Source organism: Hipposideros armiger, unplaced genomic scaffold (assembly GCF_001890085.2).
Source record: "Hipposideros armiger isolate ML-2016 unplaced genomic scaffold, ASM189008v1 scaffold_281, whole genome shotgun sequence".
Taxonomy (NCBI): domain Eukaryota; kingdom Metazoa; phylum Chordata; class Mammalia; order Chiroptera; family Hipposideridae; genus Hipposideros; species Hipposideros armiger.
This window is the reverse complement of record NW_017731631.1, coordinates 199,347-212,563: the sequence shown is the minus strand read 5'-3', so window position 1 is coordinate 212,563 and position 13,217 is coordinate 199,347. Positions and strand designations below refer to the sequence as shown.

At 40.5% G+C, this 13,217-nt stretch overlaps 1 protein-coding gene across 1 annotated transcript in view; it reads right to left on the bottom strand.

Moving 5' to 3' along the window:
* TENM1 (teneurin transmembrane protein 1) overlaps window positions 1–13,217 on the bottom strand; it is a 231,736-nt gene that overhangs the window by 50,868 nt on the left and 167,651 nt on the right. The window contains exons 13-14 of the mRNA XM_019657906.1: window positions 9,829–10,195; window positions 7,878–8,388 (exon numbers count right to left, since the gene is read on the bottom strand). Coding sequence (XP_019513451.1) covers window positions 7,878–8,388; window positions 9,829–10,195 — 878 coding nt within the window. The remainder of the gene's footprint in view (window positions 1–7,877; window positions 8,389–9,828; window positions 10,196–13,217) is intronic.

Here is a 13,217-nt window from a genome sequence, read left to right as displayed (position 1 = left end):
ATGCTTATCTATTACAATTCCATTGAATCCGTTCCCGCACTCTACTCCATGTCCCGAGGTTATATATGTATATATAATTATCGTTGACATACAGTATTATTCAACATCAGTTTCAGGAATACAATGTGGTCATCAGGCCTCTACATCAACTATGAAGTGGACTCTCCAAAAGGTCATGGGTCCATCTGGCCCCCTAAGAAATGCTTACAACATTATGCTTACTCTTAGTTGAAGTTGTCACTAAGTTCCTTAAGGGTTCTTTTTTTTTTTAAGCTGAGCCATCGTGCCACCAGTTGGCAGCTCAGCAGCTGCTCATCTCGGGCTGGGAATCGAACCACTGTTGCTCAGAGCTCAAACTCTTGAGCGAGCTCTTAACCAACTGAGCCACTCAGCCAGCCCTCCTTAAGCATTCTTATAACCAGTGTTTTAACCTCTATCTCTGGTAGGTTGGTTGTCTCCATTTCATTTAGTTCTATTTTTGTAATTTTCTCCTGTTTTTTTGTTTGACACGTTTCTTTGTTTACGCATTTTGGCTGACTCTCTGTGTTTGCTTCTGTGTATTAGGTAGGTCTCTTATGCATTTCAGCCTTTGCCAGGTGGCCTTACGTAGTATGTATCCTGTGTGGCTCAGTGGCACAGTCTCCCTGATAACCTATGTGTGTGTTCCAGGAGTGTCCCTTGTGTGTGTTGTGTGTATTCTCCTGTTGTAGTTGAGCTTTGATTGCTTTTGGTGTGTCAGTGGGTGAGATTGAGTCTCAGGCTGACTGGTTGTGAGGCTTGGCTATGCTCACAGAGTATGAGCTGCCATGTGTGGATTGATGACTCAGAGGGAGATTTGCCCCAGTGGGCTCTTGTGCCTGTTGAGACCACCCTTTGGATGTGCTGCTTGTGGGGCTAATTGGGTATTGCTCTGGAGTGATCTGAGGTTGGACTCTGGGTGTGTTGTTTCTGGTTCATCTGGAGAGGGGCTCCCGTGCAGGCCAATTTCAGCCTGGCCTGGTGTTACCTGGTAGGAGTGACACAGTTACAAGCTGTGATCAAGCAATATGGTGAATGTTTAAATTTAAAAAACCCCATTACAGTAAAAGACACATCGCCATTAATTCTTCAAAATAATCCCCCTTGCTTCAAACACACTTGTCCCATTGTTCTTGCCACTTTCTGAAGCAGTTCTGGAAGTCCTCTTTCATGAGTGTCTTTAGTTGTGTTGTCGTGGCTGCCTCCATGTCCTGAATCATTTTGACTTTGGGGAAGAGTCAGAAGTCGCACAATGCCAGATATGGTGAATAAGGTGGATGAGGACACACTGCAATGTTTTTATTTGACAGAAATTGCCCTACCAGAAGTGATGTGTGACACACAACCTTCTGTTGTGATCACAAAATACAGTGATCACAGATCAATGCTGCTGCCAAGTGCCATGCAATGAAAGTCAGGGGTCTTCAATACAGGGAGTGGTGTGTCCAACCTTAGTAACAGTGTGTGACAAATTTAAACTTGTTCAGTGTAGTCAGTTGGGTGTTAGCTATGGTTGAGATGTATGTTTGAAAATGTGCTGTAAATCATCTACTATCATGACAATGCTCTGTGTCACACAGATTAATGACAATGTGTCTTTTACTATAACAATTTTTTAAATTTATATATTCATCATATTTCTTTGATCACACCTCATATATGTAGTTGGTTGATGCCTGTGCTGCAACTGGAGTCATGTGGGGGTGGCCTCACTGTGACGAAGGTCAGCTGCCATTAGCATCGGGCCTGTGGCAATTTAGCTAAGGGCCCAAGGGCCCTTAGGCCTGTTGCTATCTGCTGGCTGCCTGTAAAGCTCAGCTGCTGAAAGAATCTTCTTAGGTATGTGGGCTGAACTGGTTGACCTGGTCTTGACAGTGTCCCTGGCGATGCTGCCTGAGTTGAGCAGGGTGGGGTCCCAAGGAGTCACTGGGGTGTGGTCAGTGGTTTTTACAGTTAATGCAAATTCAGTTCTTGCACCAGCCATGAGCCTGTGGCTGACCCACAAAACACCACTGTGGCCAGCCACTGCTTGCATTGGACTCCCAGATCACTGAGAGCTACCTAAGAAAGGCTGCAGGGCAAACTGTAGCTGATCATCCTCCACTGAAAGTTATTTTGGCCACTGCAAGCCATCTTTTGCTGCAAAAGGCTTCCTCAGCTTGTGGGCAGTGTAGGCTGCCCAGAAGCTGAGACTGTCCCCAACGATGTCACAATAGGCGGGTGAGGTTGCAGGAGTCACCAAGGTGGTGTGCACACAGATTTTACCAGACTAATGGGATCTCAGATTTGACCCTTTGGGGGAGGTTTCAACATAGAAAAGATGGTGCCCTCCTATAGGCTACATGTGAGGCGGGCTGCTCACAGAGATACTGGTGGCTGTTCCTCTAGCCCTCAATCTAAGCCACACAACTCAGCCTTTCTCTTTAAGTCTCTGGTGCCTCTCGAATTGCTGTCCCTCCACGAGATCCCAGGGTGAGTGCTTTCAAATGAGTGAGTCTGTGAGCAGGCCCTTTAAGAAGACGTCTGGGTTTCTAGCTGCCTTCCATCTCACTGGGATGGGTGGGTGGAATCCTCACTGATTTTTCACTGTGAGATGTTGTGAGGACTCCTATTCTCATCACAGGATCACTGGGTTGGGGAGCCTGGTGTGGGACTAGGACCCCTCACACTTCATGGGGGATCTCCACCTGCTTCTGAGGTGTCCCTCCTGGTGTTCAACCACTATTGGTTGGGTCAGCCTGCTTTATGTCGTCTCCACTTCTCCTGCCAGTCTCAGTGTGGCCTCTTCTTTATACCCTTAGTTATAGGGGTCCTGTTCAGCTAGTCTTCAAATGGTTCTCAAGATTCATTGTTCTATAATTTAGTTGTAATTTTAATGTGATCTTGAGAGGTGGCAGGCATAGTGTTTACCTATTCCGCCATCTTGGACTTTACACCACTTCTAGAACATTTTCCTCACCCTAAAATAAACTCCATACTCATTAGCAGTCGTTCCTTATTCACTACTCTCCCCAGCTCTTGGAAACCACTAATCTAAATACTTTCTGCCTCTATGAATTTGCATTTTCTGAACATTTCATATAAATGGAACTATACAAAATTTGTACTTTTGTGTCTGGCTTCTTAGCATACTGTTTTAAAGGTTCATTCCTGTTGTAGTATGTGTCAGAACTTCATTCCTTCTTATGGATGAATAATATTCTATGGTATTGATATACCCCATTTAGTTTTTCTGTTCATTACTTGATGGACATGGGTTCTTTACACTTTTTGGCTACTATAAATAGCATTGCTATGAACACGTGTGTATCCATTCTCTCTTAAAACTGTTCTGCTCAGGCTTTTGTCTCCCACTGTGCCACAGCACTTGCTCTTCTCAAGGTCAACAATGATTTCCACAATACTAGACTGGTCAATTCTCAGTCCTTATTTTACGTGACTTATCAGGAATATTTGATGCAATCAATTTCTTCTTCCTGTTTTACTTGGCTTCCAGGACATCTCACTCTCCTGGTTTTCCTACTACTTCACTGAATTTTCCTTTTCAGTCCATTTGTTGGTTCCTCTTCATATATTCAACTCTAAACTTTGGAGTGCTCCAGGTTGTCACAGGTCTGTTTTCTTCCTTGTCTATATGCAGTTCAGTGAAGATCTCTTCCCATTTAATGGTTTTAAATACAATCTAAACACTGGTGGATGCAAAATTTGGACCTCCAAATTTCAAATCTCAAGCCTTTCTGCTAATTCCAGACTTACATATCCAATTGTTACTTGATATTTTCACTTGGATATCTAGCCAAACTGATCATATCCAAAACAGAATTTCCGATCTCCCATCTGATATAATGTACTCCTTGCCTAGTCTTCTCCATCTTGGTAAATGCAAAGTCCAACATCAATTTGCTCAGGTCAAAAATTTTGGAGTTACCTCTGACCCTTCTTTCTCCCACACACCACGTCCAATCTGTCAGTAAGTTTTGATATATTTACTCTCAAAATATATTTAGGATTTTGCAAATTCTTACTGTACCCACTCTCTGATTTAAGTCACCATTTTTGCTTGGATTATTGCAAACCCTCTCTACCATTAGGTTCACCTACTTCCACCAATATGTTTTCAATAGAGAGTGATTCTTAAAAATATAAGTCCGATTATATCACTCTTTTTGTCAAAACCATTCAGTAGTTCCACCTGTTACTCAATAAAAGTCAAAGCTTTTACAGAGGCCTACAATGTTCTACATGAAGTATCCCCGCTACTTCCTAGATTTCATCTCCCAATTACTCTTACTTATTACACTACAGTCACAGTAGCTGCCTTACTAATCTTTGGACACATCAGATTTTTTCCTGCTACAGGGCCTTTGCAGTTGTTCACTCAGCCTCGAATGTTATTTCTCTTCCTCCACTCCAGATATCTTTATGGCTTATTCCCTCTCCTCCTACAGGTATTTATAGTAGTCACCCTTATCCACAGGGGATACAGTCTAAGACCCCCAGTGGATGCCTGAAACCACAGACAGTACTGAACCCTATATACACTATGTTTTCTCATGTACATACATACCTATGATAAAGCTTAATTTATAAGTTATGCACAATAAGAGATTGACAATAATAACTAATAATAAAATAAAACATATAACAATATACTGTAATACAAGTTATGTGAGTTGGCCTCTCTGTGTTCATGTTTTCCACTCACAAATTTAATGCCTTTTCTATCTTGCAGTTTGAAGTGTGGCAGTAAAATGAGCACAAATTTATTTTTCCTTCTTCACAACTTAACGGATAGAAAATTTGTTCTTACCATAGACCTTAGGAACCTCAGTATGTTTTTTTTTTGCTTTCCTTATTAACTCAAGAACTTTCACCTCACCTTTTTACTTAAAGAAAGTGCTTTATGGCTTCTCCTTGGCATATCTAAATCGCCAGCATCACTACTCTTGCATTCTGGGGCCATTATTAAGTAAAATAAGGGTTATTTGAACACAAGCACTAAGATATCAATGTCATAACACTCGATATAATAACTGAGAAGGTTACTAAGTGACTAACAAGTGTGGCTCTGTGGGACAAAGGGATGGTTCACATCCTGGGTAGGCAGTGACAGGAAAGTGCAAAATTTTATCACACTCTCCAGAGCGGTGTGCAATTTAAAACTTAATGAATTATTTATGGAATTTTCCATTTCATATTTTCAGACCATGGTTGACCATAGGTAACTGAAACCATGGAAAGCAAAACCACAGGTAAGGGGCAGACTATTGTACTCAAATGTCACCTTTTTAATAAGATCTTCACTGACCACGCAACCTGAAATAAAAACCCTTTGGCTGCACACTCTTGATCTCCCTTATTCTGTTCTATTTTCTCCAAATAACTTATGAGGTGTCACAATTAAGTTCATGAACTCATCCTTGAAAAAGTGCAATATACATACCTCATTGCTGAATATCACTACAGTCACCTTCGAAGTACTCCCCTTGGGAAGCTATGCACCAATGCCAGTGCCTAGTACACCCTTCAAAGCAAATTTGAAACTCTTTCTGGAACAGTCATCAGAGCTGTCATCATATTACCCTTGATGTCCTGAATGTCATCAAAATGTCTTCTTATCAATATTTTATTTATTTTTGGGTAAAGAAAGAAGTAATTGTGAGCCAAATCAGGTGAGTAGGATGGGTGTTCCAATACAGTTATCTGTTTACTGGCTAACAACTCCCTCACAGACAGAGCCATGTGAGCTGGTGCATTTTCATGATGCAAGAGCCATGAATTGTTGGCGAAAAGTTCAGGTCCTCTAACTTTTTCACGCAGCTTTTTCAGCACTTCCAAATAGTAAACTTGATAACTATTTGTCCTGTTGGTACAAATTCATAATGAATAATTCCTCTGATATCAAAAAAGGTTAGCAACATCATTGCAAAAAGTTTGCGAATTTAATTGTCAAACCTTCATATCAGCATCTGAAGTTCTGTACATTTTATTTGTCTCCTTCCAATGTAAGCTCTATGAAGGTAGAAACTTTTATCTGGTTTGTTCATGGCTGTATTACCAGCACCAGAGCACCTTCTGGCACATAGTAGATGCTCAGGAAATATTTGTTAAATAAATAAATGAATGGTGGCCTGGGTTAATTTGTGTTTTTTCTTTAGTTTTATCAAGTTATAAATGACAATTCCAATTGTTTATATATTTAAAGAGTATAATGTGATGATTTGATAAATAAATGGGTTTAACTGGTTGTTTTGAAAACTAAGTTAATACTTAAGGCATTTCTTCTTGCTTGACTGAATTCAATTTTAGCTTTCAAAATAGTTGGTCTAATTTCAGTTGCAGTGTGATGTCGCATAAGTTTTTTTTAATATTCTCATTAGCAGCTTTATTTTTATTAAGGGATTTTAAAATGTGGTCTCTTGAGTCAGACTATTGGAGTTTGAATAGTGGATATCTGTGTGACTCAGGACAAATTAACTGTTCTGTGCCTCAATTTCTCATCCATAAAACAGGTGTACTAGGAGCACCTGTCTCATGATGTTATTTTGGGGATCAAATATTAATAATGTATGTAAATCACATATCCTAGTACCTGGCACATAGTAAAGCTTCAGTGAAGAGTGGCTTTTATTACTGTTATTAAGATGTAAGAGAAAATTTTCAAAAAATACAGAAAGACTTGCAACAGAAACAACTGAATACATTTTTCTAAGTGAAACTAAAATGCTGTCCAGCTCTTTTGTATTTGTGGCATTTCTTTGGGAAATGAGCCAAAACTTGAAAGCCAATTGTTTTGTCTATTTCCTCAGGAGGTTCTCCTGGGATTGGACATATTCTCTTCATATTCTCTATATCCTCATAGAATAGTGACACTTGGAGCTCCTCATACTTAATACCTCCACTTCTCATATTCTTCACTTTAATGCCATTTCAGACCCAGATGTTCAGATTCCATGTATTATCTTCACTCAGAAAATTGGTTAAAAAATCAGCAGTTCCCTTTGTGGGAAAGATGCTTGCTGAGTGCTGGCTGACTAGCTTTCTAAATGTGTTGACTTGCAAACAAGGTTGTCCATGCTTTAAAAGGCAAGGACAATGGTCTCCATTTCTGTGTCATGACACCTCCTTGTAGCTTGCTGTCAGACACATCTTGTGTTAATGCCTTTTTAAACAAAGTTGTCACAGATCCAGTCTGTGAATGCCAAAATGTGCCAGATTCTTTGACTTGTACAGAGAAAAGGGGGAGCCCAACCTTGTAGAGGAGCATTTGGCTTTACATTTCACAGAAGTAGCCAATGAAACGTAGCCTCTTCTATTCAGCACTTGCCCCACTTCATTTTATAGTGCTTTCCAGGGTCCACTTCTTATATTCTCACTTCTTTCTTACCTCCCATAGCAACTTATACTGAGTTGGGCTGGGCTGGGTGCACATTTATTACTTATTTATCTATCAAACCTCACAGGGATCAATAAATACTAGTTAAAACACACCACTTCTTCACTGTTTTTGAAAAACTTTCTAGTTCTGTTATTTAAATAAAATTTTTATCTTGTTGTCACAAGTATGCTATAAATTTCTGGAGTACATGGACTTCTATCTCATTCCTGTTTCTTGCAGTGCCCAACTTGATTCTTCACTCAGTCTATGTTTTTATAATTATGTGCTACAAAACTGATAGGGAAAAATGGGCCCAAACCCTAGGAATTTGGTATAATTTTCTTCCTGACATTTAAATTTTTATTGTGGTTGTTAGGAGACAATCACATGTAATAACCAGCAATTACTAAGCCATTTTCCCACTATAATACGATTTCAAAAAAAAATCTGAGCAAACCTTTGGTGAGAATTAGAAACTTACTCATAAACAGTTGTCCATCCATTTTCATTACTTTTGGTAGCCAGCAGCCCTGTGTTTCCTGGATAGGTCATCAAGGCCAGGTTATAGCCTTGGGCTGACACTCTTTTCAGGACTCCATTGCTGCTTATGGTCAGCCAGTACACCTGTCCACCAGGTACCACAAGCCAAAGGGGCATTCCGCCTGCATCCCGGCGAATATGCACTGAGTTGCCATTGCTACTGGTAATGGCACCCAAGTCACCTTCAGCATTGTAGGTGAAATTATACACATAGTCCCTTGTTATCAAGTTCAAGGTGTGCAGGTGGGTTCCATTGACAGTGAACTGGTAGAGTTCTTGATCAGCAGGTGAAGCAATCTCATAAAGGTTCATGTCATTCAGGTGGGCTTGGTTCCTGCTAATGGTACGAATTCGAACGTTCCCAAGGTCTGCTACATAGAGGGTACCATCAGGCGACACTGCTAAGGAGGAAGGGGCTTTCATCTTCGCATCTTTAGCATAGCCACCATCACCTGTGGGAGAAAGAAACTGATTTTAATAACTGTTATTATAAGCATTTATATGAACATACCATATACAGAAACCACAGTACATTAAGAATCATTTTAAAGGGAACAATCAGTGAACCAACATTCCCTGCATGTCCTCCTTGACAAATTTCAAACCCATTATTCAAAATTCTTGAGTAAGTACCACTGAAGATAAACAGTAAGTTGCAATGATCTCAGTAACAGTTTTGTGAAATCCTTAATCCCGTTATTCAGTATCTCTTGTATTGCAAGACACAAAAAGAACAAATAGTAATAGTCATACAAAATTTGGCTGGAAATCCCTGAGACTTATGCCTGTCAATGCTTATAGGACTTTCCAATCCTACTGTGCCTAGAGTAAAGATCTTTCTTCGGTTAATTCTCATTGTCACATTGTCAAAGTATACTAAGCCTGTAAGTGCAACAATGATTCAGAACATCAAATTTGATAACTGAAATACACATTAGATTTGTATTGAATGAAAGATAAATTAACAAAATAGCTATAAAACGAATTGTCCAGGAAAACATCAGAGCTATTGATCAAAAGTTTTATCGACCAAATTGCTGACTTTAGATTCCTCTCACCCAAGGAAAAGCAAAGGTTAAGAGAACAATTTGGGTCTGGATGAACAGTTTAATAGGGCTGCAAGCAGCATGGAGGGATTTCCACGTCCCAGCAATAAATGTATCCATTGACATTTCAAGGAATGTTGGCTACCTGGAATATCCTTTCCATGTTTTAAGGAAAAAGGCTCTTTTCTTTCTTAAAATTTTTTTTTTCTATTTTAACTGGAAGCAAAGGGCATTATTGGTTATGGAGAAAGTTTTGGATTTTTTAAAAAACAATGTGAGTAGCAGACCGATATCCTGAGAACCCTCCATTGTGGGATTTAACTGTGCTCATGTGTCTCCGAAGCAATCTGTTCCTAGTCTCATTGGGTTTCAAATAGCAGATTCTGTTAATCTGGAAACAAATCACTTAGGGGAAGTAAATTTTTCCTTAGCTAAATTAGAAAATGTGGGTTTTACATAGTTTCTCTTTCTCTAAAGTAGAAATGCTATCATGATCTTACATTTGTATAGCAGCCTTGACTTTAACTTAGAGTATCAAAATTTGTATTATACTAATTTATCCTCAAACCAGTAAGGGGATATAAATGAGACAAATGATATTTTTATTTAACAGATGAAGTAAGCAAGTCATGAAAAAGTTTTGTGGCTTTCCTGGGGCCACTCAGTGAATAAGTTGTGGAACAATGACCAGATACTAGGCTATCTGACCCACAACCCATTGCTTTCTTCACTTGTTCACATTAATGTTCACAAGTAACATTTTTGTTTTATTTTTGACTCTTGTAATGCACATTTTCTTTTGGAAACAGAGAGGGGGAAATGGTGAATTGCTAAAAATGGTCATACCTGAGAAACAGTCACAGTTGGGATCAATTTTGCAGTCACAGTCAGTGGGGGCACCAGCCATGATAGAGATCTCCCCATTGGTGGTAACTTGCTGAATTCGATTTACTTTCCTCTCGTCTGTTTCAGCTATGAAGAGCAGTCCGCTGTGGGAGACACTGATAGCCCTAGCTGACTCCAGAGTGGAGTGAATTGCCACCTTGCTGACCAAAAAATGATTGATACCTGGCACCTGGCAGTGAATGGGGCGCCCTGCAATGATCCGCACACGCCTGTTCTCAGAGATTTGCAGCACAATGTTGTTATCCAAGACATACAATGAATTGTCCATGGGATTAACTGCAAGGTCGGTTGGCCACTCTAATCTCACCTGGAAAAAGTACAGAATACACACCATTAGGTTACAATATCTTTCCTGGGGCAGTTTTACCTTGAAAAAAAAAACTGGCTTATAAGTTGCCCTTGTCTCATGAATTTCAGCAATGTTGGTTTTGTCTGGCAATGTTGGGGGAGGATGGTTAATCCAATATTCTAGTAATCATATTTATCATTTATACCATTTCCAGCAAATGTAATTTTTTTGCAATAATTCCAGAAGGATCCTCTAGAGCAGTGTTTTTTCAGTGTGGTCTCTGGACCAGCAGAAATAGTATCACCTGGGAACTTGTTAGAAATACAAATTCTGAGGCCCCAAATTAGAACTATTGAATCAGAAACACTGGAGGTAGGGGCCCAGCCATCTGTGTTTTAATGAGCCTTACAGGTGATTCTGATGCACACTAAAGTATGAGGGTCACTGCTCCAGGGTTTCTGTGTTGCTCTTATGTGCAAATCTCTCTCACTGTCCTGTAGATGCATGGAAAGCAAAGTTATAAGACTTTTGAAAAACGGAGTGCTGGAGAAACCAGATTTTATTCTAACAGCAACTTTTGGGATAGGACTTTCCATTAGCATAGACCTAGCATCCATCTTGTGGAATACTCAGGTACAGCACATCTGTTGGTAACTTGGAACGTTAAGTTGTAACATGTTGCCACCTAGCTTGACCTGGTTCACTCCATATCTCCCTTTCCTCAGTAAAGAAACAGGTTGATTTGTTCTTTCATTTACTATTTGCTGAGTATCTTCTCTGTGCTAAGCATTGTGATAGGCTTTCAAAACACTACTATGACACAGCCTCTGCCCTCAAATGACTCATGGTCTAGTAGAACCTTTGGAGGCTCCATTAGGAAATTACTCTCCATGCTACGAGAAGGAGGCAATGGAGAGTATGAAAGCACTTCACCCAGACTAGGAGTCAGGAGGCAGAGTATCCTCAAAGAACATGCTAATTAATTAGGGTCTGAAATGATCAGTAGGAGACGAATGGGGTGAAATGGGTGAAGGGGAAGTAGAGTGGAGGACAATCCAGGTAGAGGGAACAGCAGGGTGAAGGTCCAGTTGTTAGAGACTGTGTGGCCCATTTAGGTTACTACAAAAAATTCAGTAAGACTAATAATTTAGGCTGAGTGTATGGGAGTGGTTAACAATGGAGTCAGGAGGTTGACAGTGGCTAGGTATTTTGAACTATATTGTGTCTCCCCCTTAATTCATATGTTGAAGTCCTAATACCTGATGTGACTGTATTTGGCAATAGATCCTTTAACAAGGTAATAAAAGTTAAATGAGGCCATACAGTTGGGGCTGTAATCCAACAGGTCTTGTTTCCTTATAAGAAGAGAAAGAGACATCAGGAGTGTGTATGCACAGAGAAAAATCCCATATGAGGGCACAGTAAGAGAGTGGTCTTCTGCAAGCCAAGGAGAGAGGCCTCAGGAGAAACCAAACCTGCTGACACCTTGATCTTGAACTTTTAGCCTCCAAAACTTTGAAAAAATTATTTTGTTAAAGCCACCCAGTCTATGGTATTTTGTTAAGGTAGCTTTAGCAGACAAATACACCAGGTAATGAAAGGATGTACATGTCTAGTTTATTCTGATGGCTGTGGGAAACTGCTGAAGAACTTTAAGTAGGGGTGTGCCATACTCATACTTAGGTACTACAGGGATCACATTGGCTGCTGTTGAGACAATAATGGAGGAGGAGGTAAGATGGGAGGCAGGCTGATAGGAGGCTCCTGCAGTGGTCCAGGTGAGGGACGATGGTGGCCTGAACTAGGATGACAACCGTGGGAATGGAGAGAAGTAAATGGATTTGAGACATGTTAAGGAGTTAGAAACAAGTATTGGTGAATATGTGTGTGTGTGTGTGTGTGTGTGTGTGTGTGTGTGAGATATACCTTGTGCCATACATTAGGCACTGGGAACTCACAGACCAACCAAACATGGCTCCACTCTAGTTCCTTTCTGGACACAGGAGTTAGCCCAATGCCTGCCCTGACATCTCCTCGATAGCTACTATTTATCACTGGGCATTTCTTAGAGAACTGAATTATATGCCCTCTTACCCTACCACCCACTTATTCTGTACTTTATTTCTCTTCTCTTAGCCTAGACAAAGGCAGAAAAATCAGTCCCATTCCTAGATATAGTAATGTAGCTACTCTTCATTGTGCCTTGAGTAAAACCCAAGGTAAGCATTTTTTTTTCTTATTGAATCTGAATGTTTGAAAACAAGATATAGACTGGCATTGCATTCTATTTCCCTGAATGGAAGAAACCTTACACTCAATAATGAAGTGGATAAAGGCTATCCTCAGATAGGGCCTGCCCTTTAATTCTGTCTGTTAATAGAGAGCAACTAGTGATGTTGTAATGAAGACAAAGGTTGTCTTTGACCTCTCCTCTAGCACCACTGGGGGCTCTTTGTCCCCTATCTCTTAGGGTTTCTCCCAAATACCTAGCAACCTCATTCTGTCTTCATGTCTTTATGTGCTCTCAACCTCCATATAGGCTAGCCTTCTCTGATTGGTACCATATGCCTCTGGACAGCTAGAAATTTGGATGCTAATGGAGTATAAATCTGAGCTTGTGTTGTACATGTTCTACAGAGCCTCTCAGATGGAGGCCATTGGATAAACATTAAACACAAGCCTTAACAGTTCCCAGAACAGTTTGCTGTGATATGTTCCTCAGCACGTTTGTCTGAGGCCTTTGCATGTCAGTGCCCTGCCACTGAGAGGGAGAGGGAGCACCTGCTGCTGTGGAGAGTTCAGACTCCTCCTCTGCCACGCGCCCCCACTTGGGACCTCTATATACACTGTCGTGCTTGTATAGAAGCTGTCTGTGTGTGCTGGACCTATGGTGCATGGTCCCCCAGGAAATAAGCCAGGCTTGGATGAGGAAGAGGACATTTATTTTTTTCAGTAAAACACTCCTATTTTGATCAAGTCTGAAGTCAGTGACCCAGAAAAAACAAAGCTGGCAGAAATGACATTCTAATTATCCCCACTC